Source organism: Bombus flavifrons, chromosome 8, assembly GCF_040668555.2.
Source record: "Bombus flavifrons isolate JBK064 chromosome 8, iyBomFlav1_principal, whole genome shotgun sequence".
Lineage (NCBI taxonomy): Eukaryota > Metazoa > Arthropoda > Insecta > Hymenoptera > Apidae > Bombus > Bombus flavifrons.
In genome coordinates, this window is record NC_138449.1 from 9,997,419 (window position 1) to 10,014,787 (window position 17,369).

The 17,369-nt window shown below is 38.3% G+C and overlaps 1 protein-coding gene across 2 annotated transcripts in view; it reads left to right on the top strand.

Moving 5' to 3' along the window:
• wb (wing blister) overlaps positions 1 to 17,369 on the top strand; it is a 199,748-nt gene that overhangs the window by 24,337 nt on the left and 158,042 nt on the right. For both annotated transcript variants that reach the window (XM_069118415.1, XM_069118416.1), the window contains exon 2: positions 15,826 to 16,133. In XM_069118415.1, the coding sequence (XP_068974516.1) occupies positions 15,826 to 16,133 (308 nt within the window). The remainder of the gene's footprint in view (positions 1 to 15,825; positions 16,134 to 17,369) is intronic.

The following is a 17,369-nucleotide window of genomic DNA, read 5'->3' on the forward strand; positions in this document are numbered from 1 at the left end:
TCTGCTCTTTCCACGTTCTCAGGAACTTTAATAAGTTGTTACGTTCCAGCTGTAACTAGTTTTAATCGCTTTATTTACAAGTTTGTCGAGATTCAATGTTAGGTGTACGGAGTATCAATTCTGGAACAGCTCTGATAGCATTTCAACATAAAATCTTAGATATACAATTATGAGGATAATTTTGTCACTTACGAACGCATATATGTAAATATACGAAACCAAATATAATAGCAGACATTACAAATATGTAATAATGTATCTAAATATAATATTAAAAGTAAAACATATCGATAGAATGCAATACAGAAACTTTGAGGAATATAATATTCTACGTTGTCCAAGGATTATTCTTATTCTATTCGTAACGTCACATTGAGAATGAAAATTGAATCGTGAATTTGTCAATTCATCACGTGCGTGTGGAACGAGCGCAACTCATAAAAAATGTTGCAATTCCCATGTAGTCCGGATTTCACATAGGATGAGGGTAAGAAATAAAATTTAAAAACAAGTAAGGAATCGTAGTAAGTTTTCGAAGGGAAGTACATAAAGGATAACGTAAATGCTACGCCTAGTTCCAATATCTCCTGTACGTTGTTCAGCTAGAAAGATAAAACAAGAAAGCCACTCAGTCTTTTCACCGAAATACTACTTTTCAAAATACGTATTGCTTTCACATGGTAGCTGCCAAGTTGGGACATATTTCTATCTACGAGAAATTTGAAACTCCTCTTGCAACTTTGACGTACAAATGGCCCATAAATACGATAAGCTGGCTTTTTGCTGTGAATTATGTCCCCGAGATAAGCATTCTGACGATACGTTCATCGTTTCGATGTTTCTAATACAGAATTTGTGAAACTAGGAATACATATACCTGAAACCCACAAATATATTTCTCCACAAATATATTTTATCTATCTTTGCGATATCGTAATCTATATCGGAAAAGAAAAAAGAATTATATATTTATTTTTCGCTTTATTTTGATTAATTTAATTTGATGTATTTAAAATTTGTCAGATAGTCGTTGATTAAAATCAGAACTTAAGCAATGAAATTTCTAGATTAGACGCATGAAAGTATATTTCAAATTTTATAGAAATTGTATTTATTAGTTTGATATAACATTGTCGTTAAATATCTCTTTTCTTTAATTTCGAAAATTTTCAAAAATTCAAGCAAGAACCCATATCTAATTTCAATAAGATTCTAAATGAAAGGCTTCAAAATTAATTCAAAGATCGGCAATCGTTATTTATTATTCCAATAGAATCATTACCGGAGATTTTCTTTGAAGTTTGTAAGATCATTTAATTAGTTATCAATCACAAAATAATTTATTACAGCGCCGCAGCGCGTTAATTTCGCGGTCGCTTTTCAATTCTCGCGGCTCGACAAGAGCTTCGCGTGCGAAAGCCGCGCAAGTTAAAGCAGTCGACACTTGAAATATTAATGTACCCGCTGCATAATTAATTATCCGTTCGACTTGGTGAACTGTGGCTGGTTTTATAAAAATAATAATACCGGCGAAAAATTATTGCCCATGTTCGGCATAAATATTATCTGTCAGGATAATTCTTTGATTCGTCCAAAGGGAAACTGTGCGCAGTGGTGTCGATGAGGTAATTAAGAGTGAACAAACTGCTGCTAAGCACGCAATTAAGAGCATTAATTGACGTTGGGGGACTCGTCAAAGAGAAAAACTTCTTTTTCCTCCGCTAAATTGAGCAGTGCGCAATAATCTTTCTTCTACCATAGATTATATTAAATTACAATTGAATTATAGATTATACAACGCAATATAAATTTTGGTATTGTTCTTTGCTTCTAGAAAATGATAATATCAAAGTTACTGTTAGAATCTTTTAAAAATAGAAATAAGCAGAACCTTCATTCTGGTCGAAGCTCTTTCGAATCGTTGTATTTTAATTTCAATCTTGTTGGAACTAGCGAAACGATTCACGTTTTAAGAAAAAACAAAAGACGAAGACAGATGAAATATTTAATTTTTTCGTAGGCGGTCGCTTTCTCGCGGAAGGATACCATAATTGAAAATGTTTATTCGCGCTGATGGTCAATTACGTTACATTGTGTACACGCGACTACAGCTTATCCGGAAACTGGCTGCAAAACCGCGGAACGACGAGGTTTAAACTGGCGATTTACAACGTGTCTCCTCCGGCATTGAATGTTACATTGTAGTGAAGGCGTCAGCGGTTTGATAAGTGTGTGACGGTTGAAAAGAAATCGCGATTCACGGCGGTGGATCGAATCCTTTGTCGGGTCCATGATTAAAGTGCTGGTTCGATGAAAGGGATGTTCCACCCTGATCGAACCTGTCACGCCGTGACGCCATTTATCGAAGACACGACTTTAAAGAAACTATCAGGAGGCTACTTCCTTCTACCCAGGCAAAGAATAATGCATTATGTTATCGATAGCTTCACAGAAAATAAGTGCATGTAACGTGGAGTTGGAAAGAAGATGTAGCTTAAGGAATGCGGATCTGATTGGTTATTTCTTACAGATCCGACACAATCATAAAGATAAGCACACGTGTTGGCTGAAAGTATCACATATTACAAATAAAACAATGTAACAATATGTGACAGTGAACTATATAGGACAGTACCTCTCTTACTCCTGTGTCATCCTGCTAGTCATCTTTCCGACTCCGCAGTATATTAATCTTATGGTATTGTCGTTATACACTTAACAGAGGTTGTTCTACTCTGTAAAACATGTCTTTCTAAGTTGTTTATTCGTGAAAAACAACTTGATTAGCAATGCTAGAATTATTTATGGTTATTTATAAGAGATACTATTTACACTTATTTCCCTTTGGTAATAAATTTTGACGTAGACCTTCCAATAACATTGTAGACAGATTCGAAAAATCAGCTATTGATCTTATGTAGTTGTGTCTGAAGTTTCCAATCCGTTAAGATGCACGTGCAATGTCGAGCAATGCGTGAGGTCCGGTTCAGGTTATATAATCGGAGTGAAATGATACACCGAATCGAGATCTGTATCCGCCGATCAATCTGTCTGCCGTACTATCTGAAATATTAACGTGTCACGGGCATACGAATTGAATTAAAACAGTTGTCGAAGGAATCGACAGAGTGATCAATAATGGGTCGATGTATGAACGATCGCGTCACTACAGCTTGAATGAAGTGGCACATACCGATCCAGTACTTGGATGGGAAGATCCGTTGGGCACAATGATCGATTGTACAGTTAAGAGTTGGGATAGTCGAAGAATTCTTAGAAATTTTTTGTAATAATAATTTTTCAATACTTATCTAAATATTTTGTTCAATTGTTATTTAAATTATTTAGAAAAATAGTATGTTCTCCAGTGCAGTAAAGTTAGTTCATTTCGGTTAGTTTTATCCCTTTCTATCATCATGTCTATCATCATATCATGTCTATCAAATAACCAATTAATTAGTATGAGATTTTTAGAGAGTTCCATCCTAATTAGAAGTGCGAACGTCTCGTTAAAACTTCCATGTATCTCATTAAAACTCCCATAGACTCTCAAGAGGTCACTACCCTTATCACTGTACGAACCAATCTTCTCATAGAAAAATGTACGAGTGTTTGATTTATCAGCCTGGGAAACACTCGACAAGGGGAAAAAACAGGTCCCCATTTCTCATATCGTGTCTGATTATAAAAATTTCACACATACACGGACGCAGAAACCTGTAAAAAATACAAGCATACGGTGATTGTCACACGGTGCACGTAATCGATTACCCGCGGAATGCAATTACCGCGGATGAACTTTTGTTTTGCGATCTTTTCCTCTTGTTCCTAAGTTATGTCGTACGTTCAGCTTCGGTCTATGATATTCTGCTGTTAGCGGCGCAAGAAATTTAGAATATTTCAAAGAACTTGAAGAATTTCATTAACATGGAATTTTATAGAATTTCATTAATAAAAAAATTCCGTAGAGTTTCAGAAATTCTTTATAGGAACCTAATGATATTTATGTCGCTATTGTTGGAAGCTTTTATTTTCATATTTCAATTAATAGAGTATAGATGTTTATATAGAAATTATATAAAACGTATCGTCATAGTAGGAAATAATTGCGAGTAGTTTGTTTCATAGTTTTATAGTCGCCATTACTTTTATTATCAGTCCACTGCAAATGTAATTTATACGTGGTCGTAATCCTGTTCGCAGTTTATTGCGATTGGGCGTGGAGACACGTGGATACATCTGCGTTGCGGTATTTAAACTGAGCTATAGATTTCATACGATCTTCCATCTGCCATAAAGAAAAAAGAAAAAGAGTCTTCAAAATTCTACGGTGTTCAACTTGAAAATGTATTAGTGACTGCAATTAGCGTGTATTCTATAAATCTACAAATATTTAAATAGTATATACATGCTTAATTTCCTATAGTTACATTAGTTAGCGCTGGTAATTAGTAGGTAACCAGTTAACTATTTATTAGCGAATTAATACACTTTTGTATAATTCTACAGTCGGCACAGAAGATCTATTTCTTTTAGGAAACTTGGAGATTTTTTACATTGCTTTTTTATTAGTTAAAAGCGATTGTATATTGTTGGATATTTCCAAGTTGCCTTTTGTATCTTTGAATTTGGTGTAGTAGCAAGATAGATATCCGATGATGTTGGTGTTGCAATATTCACATTATTCAGCGATGTGTTTTTCCATAAGATGCGAATGTACAACGTTGGAGTGACCTATCATGTTACTTGCAGTTCTTTTCTTATCAAAGCCACTATTGGTCTTACTTTGTATGTGTTTCTGCCGGATTTACGTAAGAAGATGTTGTGGTTTTGCCAGAAGTTATCCCATTCTTCGCTCATTATTTTTACGAGGCTTTTATCTTTGTTGCCGGTTAGCTACGAACAATATAGTTAAATTCATTAAAACATGATTTCATCCCAGCGGACTAAAGTACTCGGAAATCGTTGATTTTCTCAACAAACCTATTGTTATGAGATTCGTTGTTCTTTCCTCTCAGCTTTCAACCAAAGAATCACCCTAACCGATTGTGTAACTAGAAATGACTGCAACGAATCGTTCGCAGGAGCCACAGTTTCGTCCTTCTCGACGAATAGAAAGCAATCTTTGTCGACGCTGGCCAGCATCGATGGTTCCATCGATTCTCGTTCTTATAGCGGCCGTGGATCCCCGAACGGCTGCTAAGAACGGCGCGACCATTAATATTGCGCCTCGTTAATCTTGCGGAGAGCGAGGCTGATTAATCGAAAGAACGGTTCGCCGACTGGCCGGCATTAATTATCCTTCACGGACAGCTTTTCATTTTCGGCCCGATATTCGCCGCGGGACGCCACTTATACGACTTCCCGGCTACGATAATCGATTTCTCGCGGCACAGGGACGCACCTGTAACTCTCAGCCGGCCGCGTAAATCAGCGCCGCGGCGTCAGAACCCGTATATAAATAACCGTAATCGCGGCAGCAACCTTTGACGACAATATTGATGGCGATGATCATCCACTCGCGGCTGGTAAAAGTTGCGTGATATTTTAATGATTTAATTAGGTGAAATTCCGAGATGCGTGCGGAGAAATGCGGGTGTCGTTTATGAAAGAGACGTGTTACAAGTTGCTTGAGAATGAGAGGATAAAGTCGTGGATTGTTGCTCGAGGCAACACAGGTTTTCGAGAATTCATTGGTGTTTTATAATTGCAAAAAATTTGTTACGTAATTGGCAGAGTATTTTAATGTGCTTTTGGCAATTATGATAATTGTTTCACACGTTTACGTTATTGGTTTCTTTCTTAAAGATCTCGTCAATACGCAGATAATTTAATCATACGTATGGTAGAAAATTTGATGAATAGTTAGACAGGAAATCTTTAATGTCGACCAAGAAATAACTAATGATTCTGAAATAAAGCTAGTAATTTTTAAATCAAATTTTTTCCCTTATACTACTTGCAGAATAATCTTAAGAAAATAAAATGTGCGACTTTCTCTCATAAAGAAAACGCGTTTTTAAAAGTAACTTACGCGCCATTTTCATGGCAAGTGCAAGATGCTATTACCTTAAATCGCCATCGTAATGACGTCCCACGTAACATCGATATCAAACGAAATCTGCGAAGCTGGATAAGCGACATATGCGTGCACTTACCCCGACAAATTACCTTTAATAAACACGGGGATACATTAACGCGACACCGCGTACAAAAGCGTTTGAAGCTGCCCGATGACAGTGTGCAGCTCCCAGCAGTTTGAATGCAGGAAATTGACTTTGTCAGTCTCGAGTGGTCGCGACCGCTTCTTTTCAGTGTCAATAGAGTGCCTGTAAAAACGAGCCAGTCGCGGCCAGGATCTCACAGCCAATACTTAAGAATCAGCGAGAAAAACTTTGTCAATCAAACTGTTTGCTAAGGTGAAATTTGTCACCGTTAACAAAAATCATTGATACAAGTGTACCAATTTTTTATCGCAATATATAGAATTCAAACAATTTATGTAACTTTCACATAATTTTGTGAATTTTGTATTTACACCGTTACATATCTGTTTTAAGGTGAAAAGAAAGGTGGGACGATCGATAGGTGTTCGATACCCCGAAAGGTGTTCCATAATTTCTATGGGTTTTGTTATCAAACAGTTGTCGCTGCAGAATAAAAATTGAGTCCCTCAAAGATGAGCCTAAAGATTCTATTTCTTTCACGAACAATTTTCGACAATCCGTAAACGCATCAAAATGATACGATAGTCGAAAAGTTATTTTCAGCGACATTCACGTTCAATCTTTCGAGATCGGTTACATAGATATTCGATAGTAGGATGTCTTCGTTGGGGGCAAGTCCGCGGTTCAGGCGTTCGAGATAGTTGGTATGTCGCTGGCGGCGGCGCCATTGTCTGATAATTAACATAGCAGACAGCTGTGGGTAGGCATACGCGAGATTTTGCATCCGTGCGGATCGACTATGCGCGCGAACTACGCCTCGTTTGGAATTTACGAACGCGTGACAGTCGCGTCGCGGAATCGCGTTTACGAGATTGCGTTTTCATTGACGCCACTCATTCACGGGGCAAACACGCCTGCACGAACTGGAACGTCGCTTTAACTGCTGAATGAAACGTTTCGCAACAGGCGGTAGACCCAGCTCGACATTGCAATAACGTACGGCGAATTATTTATGTATTTTGGCTCGAACGACCGGAGGCGGTACGTAGGTTCCACCGAGAAAGAGAATAGATCGTTGTTAATGGTATTTTTTAATAGCTGCGTTTTGGTTTACGTCTATTTGAGGCGAGGAAATACGGAGGTTGGGACGATAAATGATGTTACGCGTAACTGACACGTGGTATTGAAGATGTGAAAATTAAATGACGGACGATACTTCCGCGAGTAGGATGGATGCAAAACTAGCAATCAGATTCGATAATTAGAGGTGGATTCAGAGATTGTCTTGTAGAGATTGGTTGTATTGTTTTATGCCGTTTAAAAGGGACGTTAATTTGAAATTTCTCAAGATTGATACGTATTTTATAGCCGTATGAATTACAATGACGATTACCACCTGTGTGCGAGAAGAATCCGTTTCAAACATCGACTGTCGGGACTGTGACTTACGATTCAGCTGATCGTGAATAGCTAAATAGATAAATCCCACGAGGAAGGATTCGCGTTTAAACACTTTCTCCAATCTTGCTAACAGGAAGAAAGTGCCGAAACCGATCTCCATTAGGATCAACAGGTACTTTCAAGAACTCAACATTCTTCTTCCATTCCTGCCATTCCAATCCATTCTCCATTCCTTCATGGACTCAGAAACTCATTCTGAAACTATTTGTGAAACCGCAATAATATACGAAATCGCAAATAATAGCTTTATTGTGGACTTTAGTGTCAATCTTAAAGTAAATAAAAGTCATATTAATTCATAAACTCATAAATAAAAGAAATAACTATCAGAACCGAACAAGTAGTTAAAAATGTTATGTAGAAGTCTCTAAACTCAAAGGAACTTGCTATAACGTATATGTAGAATGTACACGCGCATTTTAGATGTACAACATGCTAGAAATAGGTTTATCGTTCTATTCACTACTTCTTTTGCCGCGTAAGCGCCGGATTGATTTGGTTATGTATGTATCATACGTACATACGTTGCGATATTATCGCGAGCCGACGAAACGGGTTCACGTGCTGACTTACGCACATCCCCGGTCGTACTTTCGTGACTTTCATTCATATAAATGCATGGGAGCGGCGATAGCTAAAAGCGAGTGGGTTTTACAGTAGCTAGAGAGGATGACGTGTGGCATAGCGAAACAATAAAATATCGCTCTGTCTCGGCTCACTGTTCATATCCTTATGCGGTAACATGTTATTCCAGAGACGATGGTGTTTTATTACCTGTGATTTATTGCAATATTTACCAACGATTACGATTGCAACATTGTCTCTCATATCGTTCTTCTTTCTTTCGTTGACCGGCTCTATCATCGAATAATAGAACTCTCTCTATTGATTTATTCGTTCATTGATCCGCGATCCGGTTGAAGAGAAGTTACGAAATGTTTACGTTTCCTTTGCGCAGTTGATTGTATTCTAACTTCAATCAATATAATTTTTAAACTCGTCCAAAAAATATCTACTCTCTCATAAGTTAGTTAGGTACTTTAATCTTAAAGAGGTGTCAATGAGAAACAAATAATAATTTGTTACACTGATATATTTACGTATAAGTGGTAATAATAATAACAATAATAATAATAAGGTGCGGAAATATAATGCGACACGAGACACTACAATATGCCACTATTCTATTCACCTGTTCATTTACGACTCTCTTCTTACAAGAGACTATCGAATACCAAAAAGTGTCGATAAATTGTTTTACGAAAGTTTGTAAGAGAACGAAATTTCTCCTACCTGGCAAGGATACAGTTCCATGTTGCAAAGTTTTCCCTTATCGCGACGGCCAAAAGAAGAGAGTGAAAGAGCGGAAACGCGATAACATCCATACATTCATCATTCCTGGTAACCGGGACTAGACCGTCGTCCCAACGCACATGACGTGATAACGGTCGTAGCCCCTGGCTCTAGGTACGATAAGTTAATATACAAACACTGAGACCCTCAGCATCCTCGTTTCCTGATCCACATCTCTAAGCTAACTTATTAGAACGACCCAGGGTTCAGATCCTAAGGTTTGGTGGGTGCGAGAGATTACGTCAGAGATGCAGGAGCTTGGAACGTGTGTCGGTCAGTGGCTCGAGATCTTATTTTTCTTTCGATTCTCCATGGTTCCCCTTCCGTGGAGGAGACCGAACGGTAGAACACGAATGAAACAAGCCATGGGCACCGGGACCATTAGTCATAAGGACCACCGTGCGAGACCATTCGTGGCCCATCGTCATATGGGCCAAACCTCTGCAGGATATTTTGTAAACGCGTTATCGTGAACACGAAAATCTGGCTTCCCCTTTGATAGACCCTTCGAAGATGACCCATCTCTCGAGCTTTTCCCTTTTTTCGTTCAAGAGGATTGTCCGAAGACGAGAGAGGTTTGGGAAGATTCCTTTTCGCTTTCAGCTTTGCTCGTTTAGCGGGCCATAAATCGCGCGACAGAGTCATGTGACAGTCGGAGTATTCTTGAAAAATAGTGAAGCATCCTCTTGATATTTTTAACCGTACTGCGACCTTCGCCGTCCGATAGTATCCTCTTTTTTTTTGTTGAACTTTCTCATATCTGGAGAATTAGGTACACGTATATTGCAAATAGTTATACAGAGTACTGGAGTCTTTAGATTTTGTTTAAACAATTATGTTTCATAAAGATTAGATACATTTTTAAAGAAACAATAGAATGGGAAATTACCATTGCATAGAAAAGATGCATTTTATGTTATTAATTTTCTATTATCAAACTATTTTTATTATGCACTTTCTTCTTTGCTACTGGGATATGATTTCCAGAATTTCAACCTCGCTCGATTTCAAACGTAATACAGTTGTAGCACATACAACTACCCCTGGGACTTTTCTTCCTCTTGTTGGCTATACGCGATCGGTTTGATCGTGAATAGAACAATTTAGCATAGGACAATGAGCTCGTAACCAGCTAAACGAACCGTAAACGTGAGTCATAGTATCCTCGATCTCCTACTCTACGCCCGTGCGCCGGTATATTTTAGTGCCATTAGTATTTTTGATGATTCAGTTCACCGTGTTCCGCGGTAATTCATGGTACAGGGAACGCGAGGTTTGATGTCATCAGGTTGCTGTTTTCGATGAAAATAGGCTAGTTCTCTGGTCTACATAAATTTACAGTCTCTCGTGGCATAATTTAGTGGCATCGTTTTTCGACTACACGTGTTACTTCATCTTTGCTTTTTCCGTTAAATGATGCGCGAAATTTTGCGTTTAATATATTACGATCTTTTTCACCTTCACCATTAAAAATAATTGAGTTTCAAACAAATTGTTCCGAAGCCAGAGAATACGATAAAGTATACAAGATTTAGTTATCTTTCTTATTGATGTTCTCTATTATTTAATGAAGTGTATATTAATGTTATTTGATAGTATGTAAGTTCCTAGTTTGTAGCAACCTGTTGAACAAGTTCAATCGCTCCTTAATCTACTCATCATACGACCCACAACGTTGCAGACATATACAGAGTGTCCACGAGGAACACAGTTCTTTCATAGTTGTAAAGAAATTAAAAATATAATTAAGTATATATTAAAGTTATATATGTGAAATATGAAAACCAAATATATATAGTAATGAAAAAAAATCTATACGATAGACGCGGGTCGAATACAATATTTTACATTATAATTCATCAAAAATTGTGAAATAATCATAAAACGTACAAAAATTATTTGTAATATATTGTTTGATTAATAAGATCATCAGTAAAATTTGGAATCAATCAGTGTTTCATGAGCGCCATGTACCTTGTAAAAGATTGTTCAGCCGGTTTCAAACGCACTGTAAAACTTGTTTTCACACTGCATGCACATCAGTTTCTATTATGAATTATGTTCACGTCGAATAAATCCGATTATAGCTTTCGTATACGTAACTGCGTAATGAATCAGAGAAAATCCAATATACTTGGCAGTTTATGATACTTGCTACGGTTATATAGAATATGATATTATCCACATCTTATTCTCGCCATTTTTCACCTTAATAAGCATAATCTTCGTTATGTTATAAAAATCTCCGCTCGTAAATTCCGTTTTCCATTATCAAATTGGTGGAGAGTAACCCGATGTCGGATAAATGGAGTTTCACCGTACGAAGAGTAAAATCTTACTCGTCTCTAACGATTCGTTGAACCTACCCTTGAACAGAATCTCCCATGATCCATTTCTTCATCAAGTGTTTCGGCTATCCATCGGTATCTTCCTCTCCGCGTCTTCCGGACTCGCATGCAAATCACGCGGTCTGGCCAATAGATGCTCGTCTCCTTCTGTTTCCATCGTGTTGGTCGCCGTGGTTGCGTAGGTTTGCTCACGAACGTGGACACGTGCGCCGCCGGAAAGATGGAACAGGGTTATTTCTGTCGTCATCAGTCACTCGTGGCGGGCTTAAGTCCCTGGCGCACGGGCTCACCAGGAGAAAGGGAGTAAAACAGGCCTGTTCACCGGCAAGACACAACACAATGCCGCTACCACGGATTTGTTTCTTTTCCAGAGCTTTTGTACACGCGCACGGTCCGCTCGCGAGTCGTTCGTGCAGAAGCGAGTCTCAATTCGACAAAGCTATTAGGTTTAGCGGAAAATTCCGTCTAATTTAGGCCGGAGCCACACGAGATTTGAAACGCCGTCCGTTGCGTGACGTCCGTTGTAGAAATATGTATATTGTCGACGCACGTTCTTAGCGTGTGGGCTGAGCTCCAATATACAACAATATTCTACAACGGACGTCACGCAACGAACAGCGTTCCAACGCTCGTGTCTCGGTCTTAAGGTAAAAGTAGAATAGAAAATACGTTTCGTATTGTGTTATTATGACACATTGGTATGTATCAAATATTATAAGATATTCTATAGAAATAATTTTCTGTAAAAATATCGGAACACCGACAATTCAATCAAAGCGAAATCTCTCGTTCCTTTCATACGAACGTTGCGATTGAGATACACGAAATCCTAACATACAAGTGAAAAATCATACGAATAACGGCTCCTTCGCATCCTCCAGAAATTTAGGAAATTTTCTAACCGAAAAATAAGATTCGGTCAAAAATGACACACTTGATTCAATAGGGATAAATATCGAATATACCAGTATGCTCTAGTACGAATATCGCATTGGTACGGCAAAGTCATCGTAACTCTACCCTGTTACAATTTATCGGTGTAGTGGAAAGCAAAAAGATTCATTCAATGAACGTGATTAATACCGGACGTTCGATAAATGACGCGTCGGAAGCGAGCACGAGATTTTGATAACGGTTGCGAATCAAGCAACATACGCCTAACTACCGCTGAGATCGTGAGCGAGATCATCGTTGTCTCGGAGGCATTCATCGATTATCGTGAATCGCGGTTGCGTTCTCCAGCTACGATTTCATCCCGATAGGCCTGTTTCTTTGTGGTAACGACGGCGGTTGAGAATTCTATGGGAGAAGGGAGAAACTGACCTGACTGTTCTTTTCAGATAAGATCGAACGAAAGCGGGAAGCGTCGAACGTAGGCGTGACTCCCGTTGACACGGGAAAAGAGGCAACGGGACCAGGAAATCGAGCGTAGCTCCGATCGAAATCGTTGATTCGCGTGGTCGTTCTCGGTGAATCAGCACTACGCTTGCTTGTTAGTGAGAAAATGCGTCCGCGAAGCAACGATTAGGAAATTTTATCGATCGAGATACGTGACATTTGCTGAAGAAGAGCGCAGCTAAAAGGCAGGATATTGCTGAAGTGGCTTTAAAACACACTCTCCTTTTTCATTGCGCGTAGTCTGTTTTAAAAGTAGTGGAACTTTAAAGTATTAGATTAAGTTTTTATTTCAGTGTAATTTAAGTCATTGTTCGTATGAAGAGAGAGTAAATATTGTATGGAGGAAAGAAGTAGATGTTAAAAGAAATTGTAAGCTACGTTGTAATCTCGTATTGCTTAACAGCTTGCATTAATGAGAAAATGAAATCCAACTAACAATCAAAATTTCTTTAAGTCGCTAAGTATTATAAAGAGTATGTAGGTTTACTTTGGATGTCTCTCTTTCTTTGTGTATAAGTTTTAAAATCGCATCAACTGCGTCTATGTAGTTATCGGCGACGATAATGTGAGCAGAAAGAGATTTACTAGTTAGATTTTGCTAAATAACGAGACGTCTTTCAGAGAGGAGAAAACGTTTCAGACTTAATTTCTATCGCACAGACTTTCACATGAAGTTCCTTTGATCTGCTATTTGTTGGGAGAGTAATTGGATTTAGGGCAATTTAAAAGGACGTATTTATCGGTAATTCGACAATTGTAGATGTCACAGATTAGCGGGTTAGCTTTGGATGTTTTATACGAAGACTATAAGGAAAAAACATAATAAGTTTGTCTTGATTTTCTGATATTTTTTGTCTATGAAGAGAAAGTACCTTAGTATGAAATTGAAATAGAAACATTCAAATCTTCCATAAACACATGAATATCAGCAATCTAATAATTACATATCCGTGACATCCTTTCGCAAAGATACGAATCTTCGGTATTTTTCATTTTCTACATCGCACGTACCTTCCGTAATTCGCGAATTACAAAAGATGCGTGGAGCTTTGGCGCGCGATTCGTATATTCTCCAGCGGGTAACACGTGAAACGGCACATTTGCATTTCAAAGCGACTCGTTTCACTCTCCGATTCCTTCTCGTCGTTCGATCGGGTCGATACACGGCGCGCGCAGTGCGCGCTGCATAATTTACACCCGGCAGAATCATTAACCAGCAACCGCAAAAATTCGCTCTCTCTCATCTGATATCATAGAATAGTCGCTGCTAAGTCGAGAAAGCAATAACTTCACTCGTGGGTGTTGGCTTTAAATTAAACGGCTGTCACTGTTTGAAGATCGATCGCGTCGGACAATTTCTCTGCACAAAGAGAATCTCAGCTATAGTGTATATAAAAGTTACAATAAGAGGCAATAAATTAATACTATTCGTAAGTGAAAATGTAGATCCCAGATTAAATTTCTTCAGACATAATAAAGCATCTTTCTATTCCTTTCTGTGTGAAAAACGAATTTATTGTCAAGTGTTGTCAACTACAATATGCGACAATATTGGCTATGAACATAATAAAAATAGAAATATAATACATTACTTAGCATAGTTTCTAAGATATTTTCAATTTTGATCTAATAATACCCTAAATATCAAAGAAGACAAAGCTAGAAATAAGATTGCGTGATTTGGATAGCATCCTATCATAGCATGATAAAACGCAGTTTATTTGCAAACAGATCCTGAAATAAAATGAATGCAAAATATTTATAAGTTCAGATTAGTACTAGAATCCAAATTATCTGTTATCTCATTTGAAGTACTTAATTATGGTACTTTAAGAATTATTTATTTGATCTTAGCACAAGATAAACTGTCCTTGTGCTATTCTTAAAATGAGAACGATTCTTTCTTTCAATTTGCTATTTTTTATCTTTATTTCAAATAAAATTTGCTCGCAAGCCTATCCAACATAAACGAAAAACATGTCGAAGTGAAAAGTAGGATAAAATAGAATGAGTTAAAGCGTCACGTAAATACTTACGCATAAGCCATTCGAAGAACACCAAGGGACACCCAAGATGTGTATAATGATAACCACGGTATCATACAACGTTCTACGATTGTCAATTAGAAACGTAAAAACTGAAACGAAACCAAGAGACCTGACAGTTCTGACAGAATTTTAGGATCCTTATCCTCTCGGGTTTTATCTAGACGTTCGAACGTGTACGCTTTGATGCCTAATCGCCTTTATGACATATACTTCTTTCGTCGATTGCGCCATGGGTTCCACGTAGAATAGCTTTCGTTTCGTCTTTGGTCGTTCAAGGCGACGATCGCTCGTCACGTTGCTTTGACACGGTACAAGCTCGCGTGTCGATTATTATTTACGCGCGTTTAACCTGTTCAGCCGTCCAGGATAGTCAGGAACCTGTTCACCGATGCACGTTGTCACTCGCGACGCTGCATCTCTCCGCGGTAACTTGTTCGCTCGTGTGCAACTGGTTCCGTGCTGTGAGCTCTGTCATAACCTGTCACTATATACCTACAGCATCCACTATACCACATATCCTAAGGAAATTACGAGATAGATCGTCCGCTTGTATCCTCGATATCAAGGAATTTCTTCAAATGTCATTCGTGTAGCAAGTTTCTCTTCCTCTGCGTGAAATTTCACGTTTAATGCTACAGCTGATTGGAAGCTGCATTCATCGCGAGGAATATACTTAGGATCGATTAATTAATGATTGTCGATAATGTTGCGAAGAATTTGTTAGTGACAGGGTAGTCATGACATGACATACGAGTAAAATTTATCGTATAAGTTACCACCGTACAAGTAATATAAATTACAAATGCAACTTGCATACGTTGAGCAAATCTTCAAAATAATTTATCTCAAATAACAAACGCAAAAATTTCTTGTTCTCAACATTTACATTATTTCCTTCACGAAGAATTTAATTACATATTCTCTCAATTGTAGTAATTGTGCTGATAATAATAATAATTTGCCTGCTGACTTTAAATTTCAAGATTATCGTATGTTTATCAGTTTGAGGTTTCGCAATTTATTTTATTTTATTTATTATTTAATTTCTAGGACAATCCGCGCTGTATGGAATAAATAAGAGCCTAAAAAATAGCGGCCTCTTCCCATCGACATTCAATGTGGCCGCAAAGGCTGACATCTTCGTCAACGCAACTTGCGGTGAAGAAGGGCCAGAAACATTTTGCAAACCTTCCGAATCGTCGAGATGCGCGGTTTGCGATGCCAGGAGTCCGGATCCAGGCAAGAAACATAATATTAGCAACATACTGGACTCGAGTCCTGGAAAGTGGTGGCAGAGTCCAACCCTTGCCAGAGGAGAACACTACGAATACGTGACGATAGCTTTGGATCTTAAACAGGTAAGATTGCTTTAAGATGATAAACAGTGATTTTTGTTCTATAGTTTCGTAAGGCATTTTTATGAATCTTCTATGTTCAACCCGATTGGCATTGAAATTTTTAATTGAAAGTAATCTTCGTGGCGAATTGGTCATCAGTTTTCTAGAAATCTGAACACTAGTTCTTTGTTTATTAACATTACAATATCTGTTTGTTTGTATCTTTGACAAATTTTGTTATCATCTTTTATCTTGTCTTCGAAACGTTTGAAAAATAGTTTATTATCATAGCATGTTCAGGTGTGGACAGGAGGCATAAAAGCAATGGATAAGGTTCGTACGAACATGCGTTCTATTTGACGTTGCTTCAAATTTATAGCCACTTTGTATTCAGATAATCTGCAACTGCTTACCTTCGTAGAAGTTGTTCGACATGTCCTCGCTCTGTATTACATGACATACACATGCAATTTTTGAAAAATCGCGAAACTCTTTGATACGACGACTGCAAACTTGCATACAGACCGATCATTTCGAGCACCTTTTACACAGGTAAGCAGTCGCGGATTACCGAAGCACATGAACGGCTGTAACTATGGAGCAAGGTTAGGACACGTGTTCGTATGAACCTTTTTCATTGTTTGCGTGCTCGCTGTTCACTCCTAAAGTGGGTCCCACGTGTTATGGTACAACTTGTATATCAAAACGAGCCTGGATGTGATTACGTACCAATCTTTTCTCTTTTAATTGAAATTTAATATCCACGCAAGTTGCGATTTAAAGTTCAGTACACGATTGCAGCAGCAGCGAAATTGAGATCTAAATCGCGTTGACAAAAAAAGAAAAAGCGGACATGGAAACAGTTCGTTCAGTTATCTACAACGTGTAAATCGCCTGGCCAACTTCTATATAGCCTTCTGTTAAGGCGCGCCACGGGATTAAAATACTCCTTTCAATCTCATCACTACCACCAACGCGTAAACCTAACTCCGTAGCAACGTTGCTTGTTTCGAAGGTAGGAAAGGAAAGACAATGCCGGGCTACCCCAGCCGCCGCGTGATCCCGTGAGAAAAGCGAGTTTCATTATTCAAACAAGCCTGTATTCCAAACGATTTATTCCCCTCGCGTCGCCTCTTCGGCTTTCGGCGAGCAAAACTCAAGCGGCCGCCTTACATTACGCCGCCATTAAAGGGTCGTGTAGCGGGCGCTGAAGAGAGGTTCCTTGTCCCTTCCGAAAAATCGTAAAGTCGCTTTTTC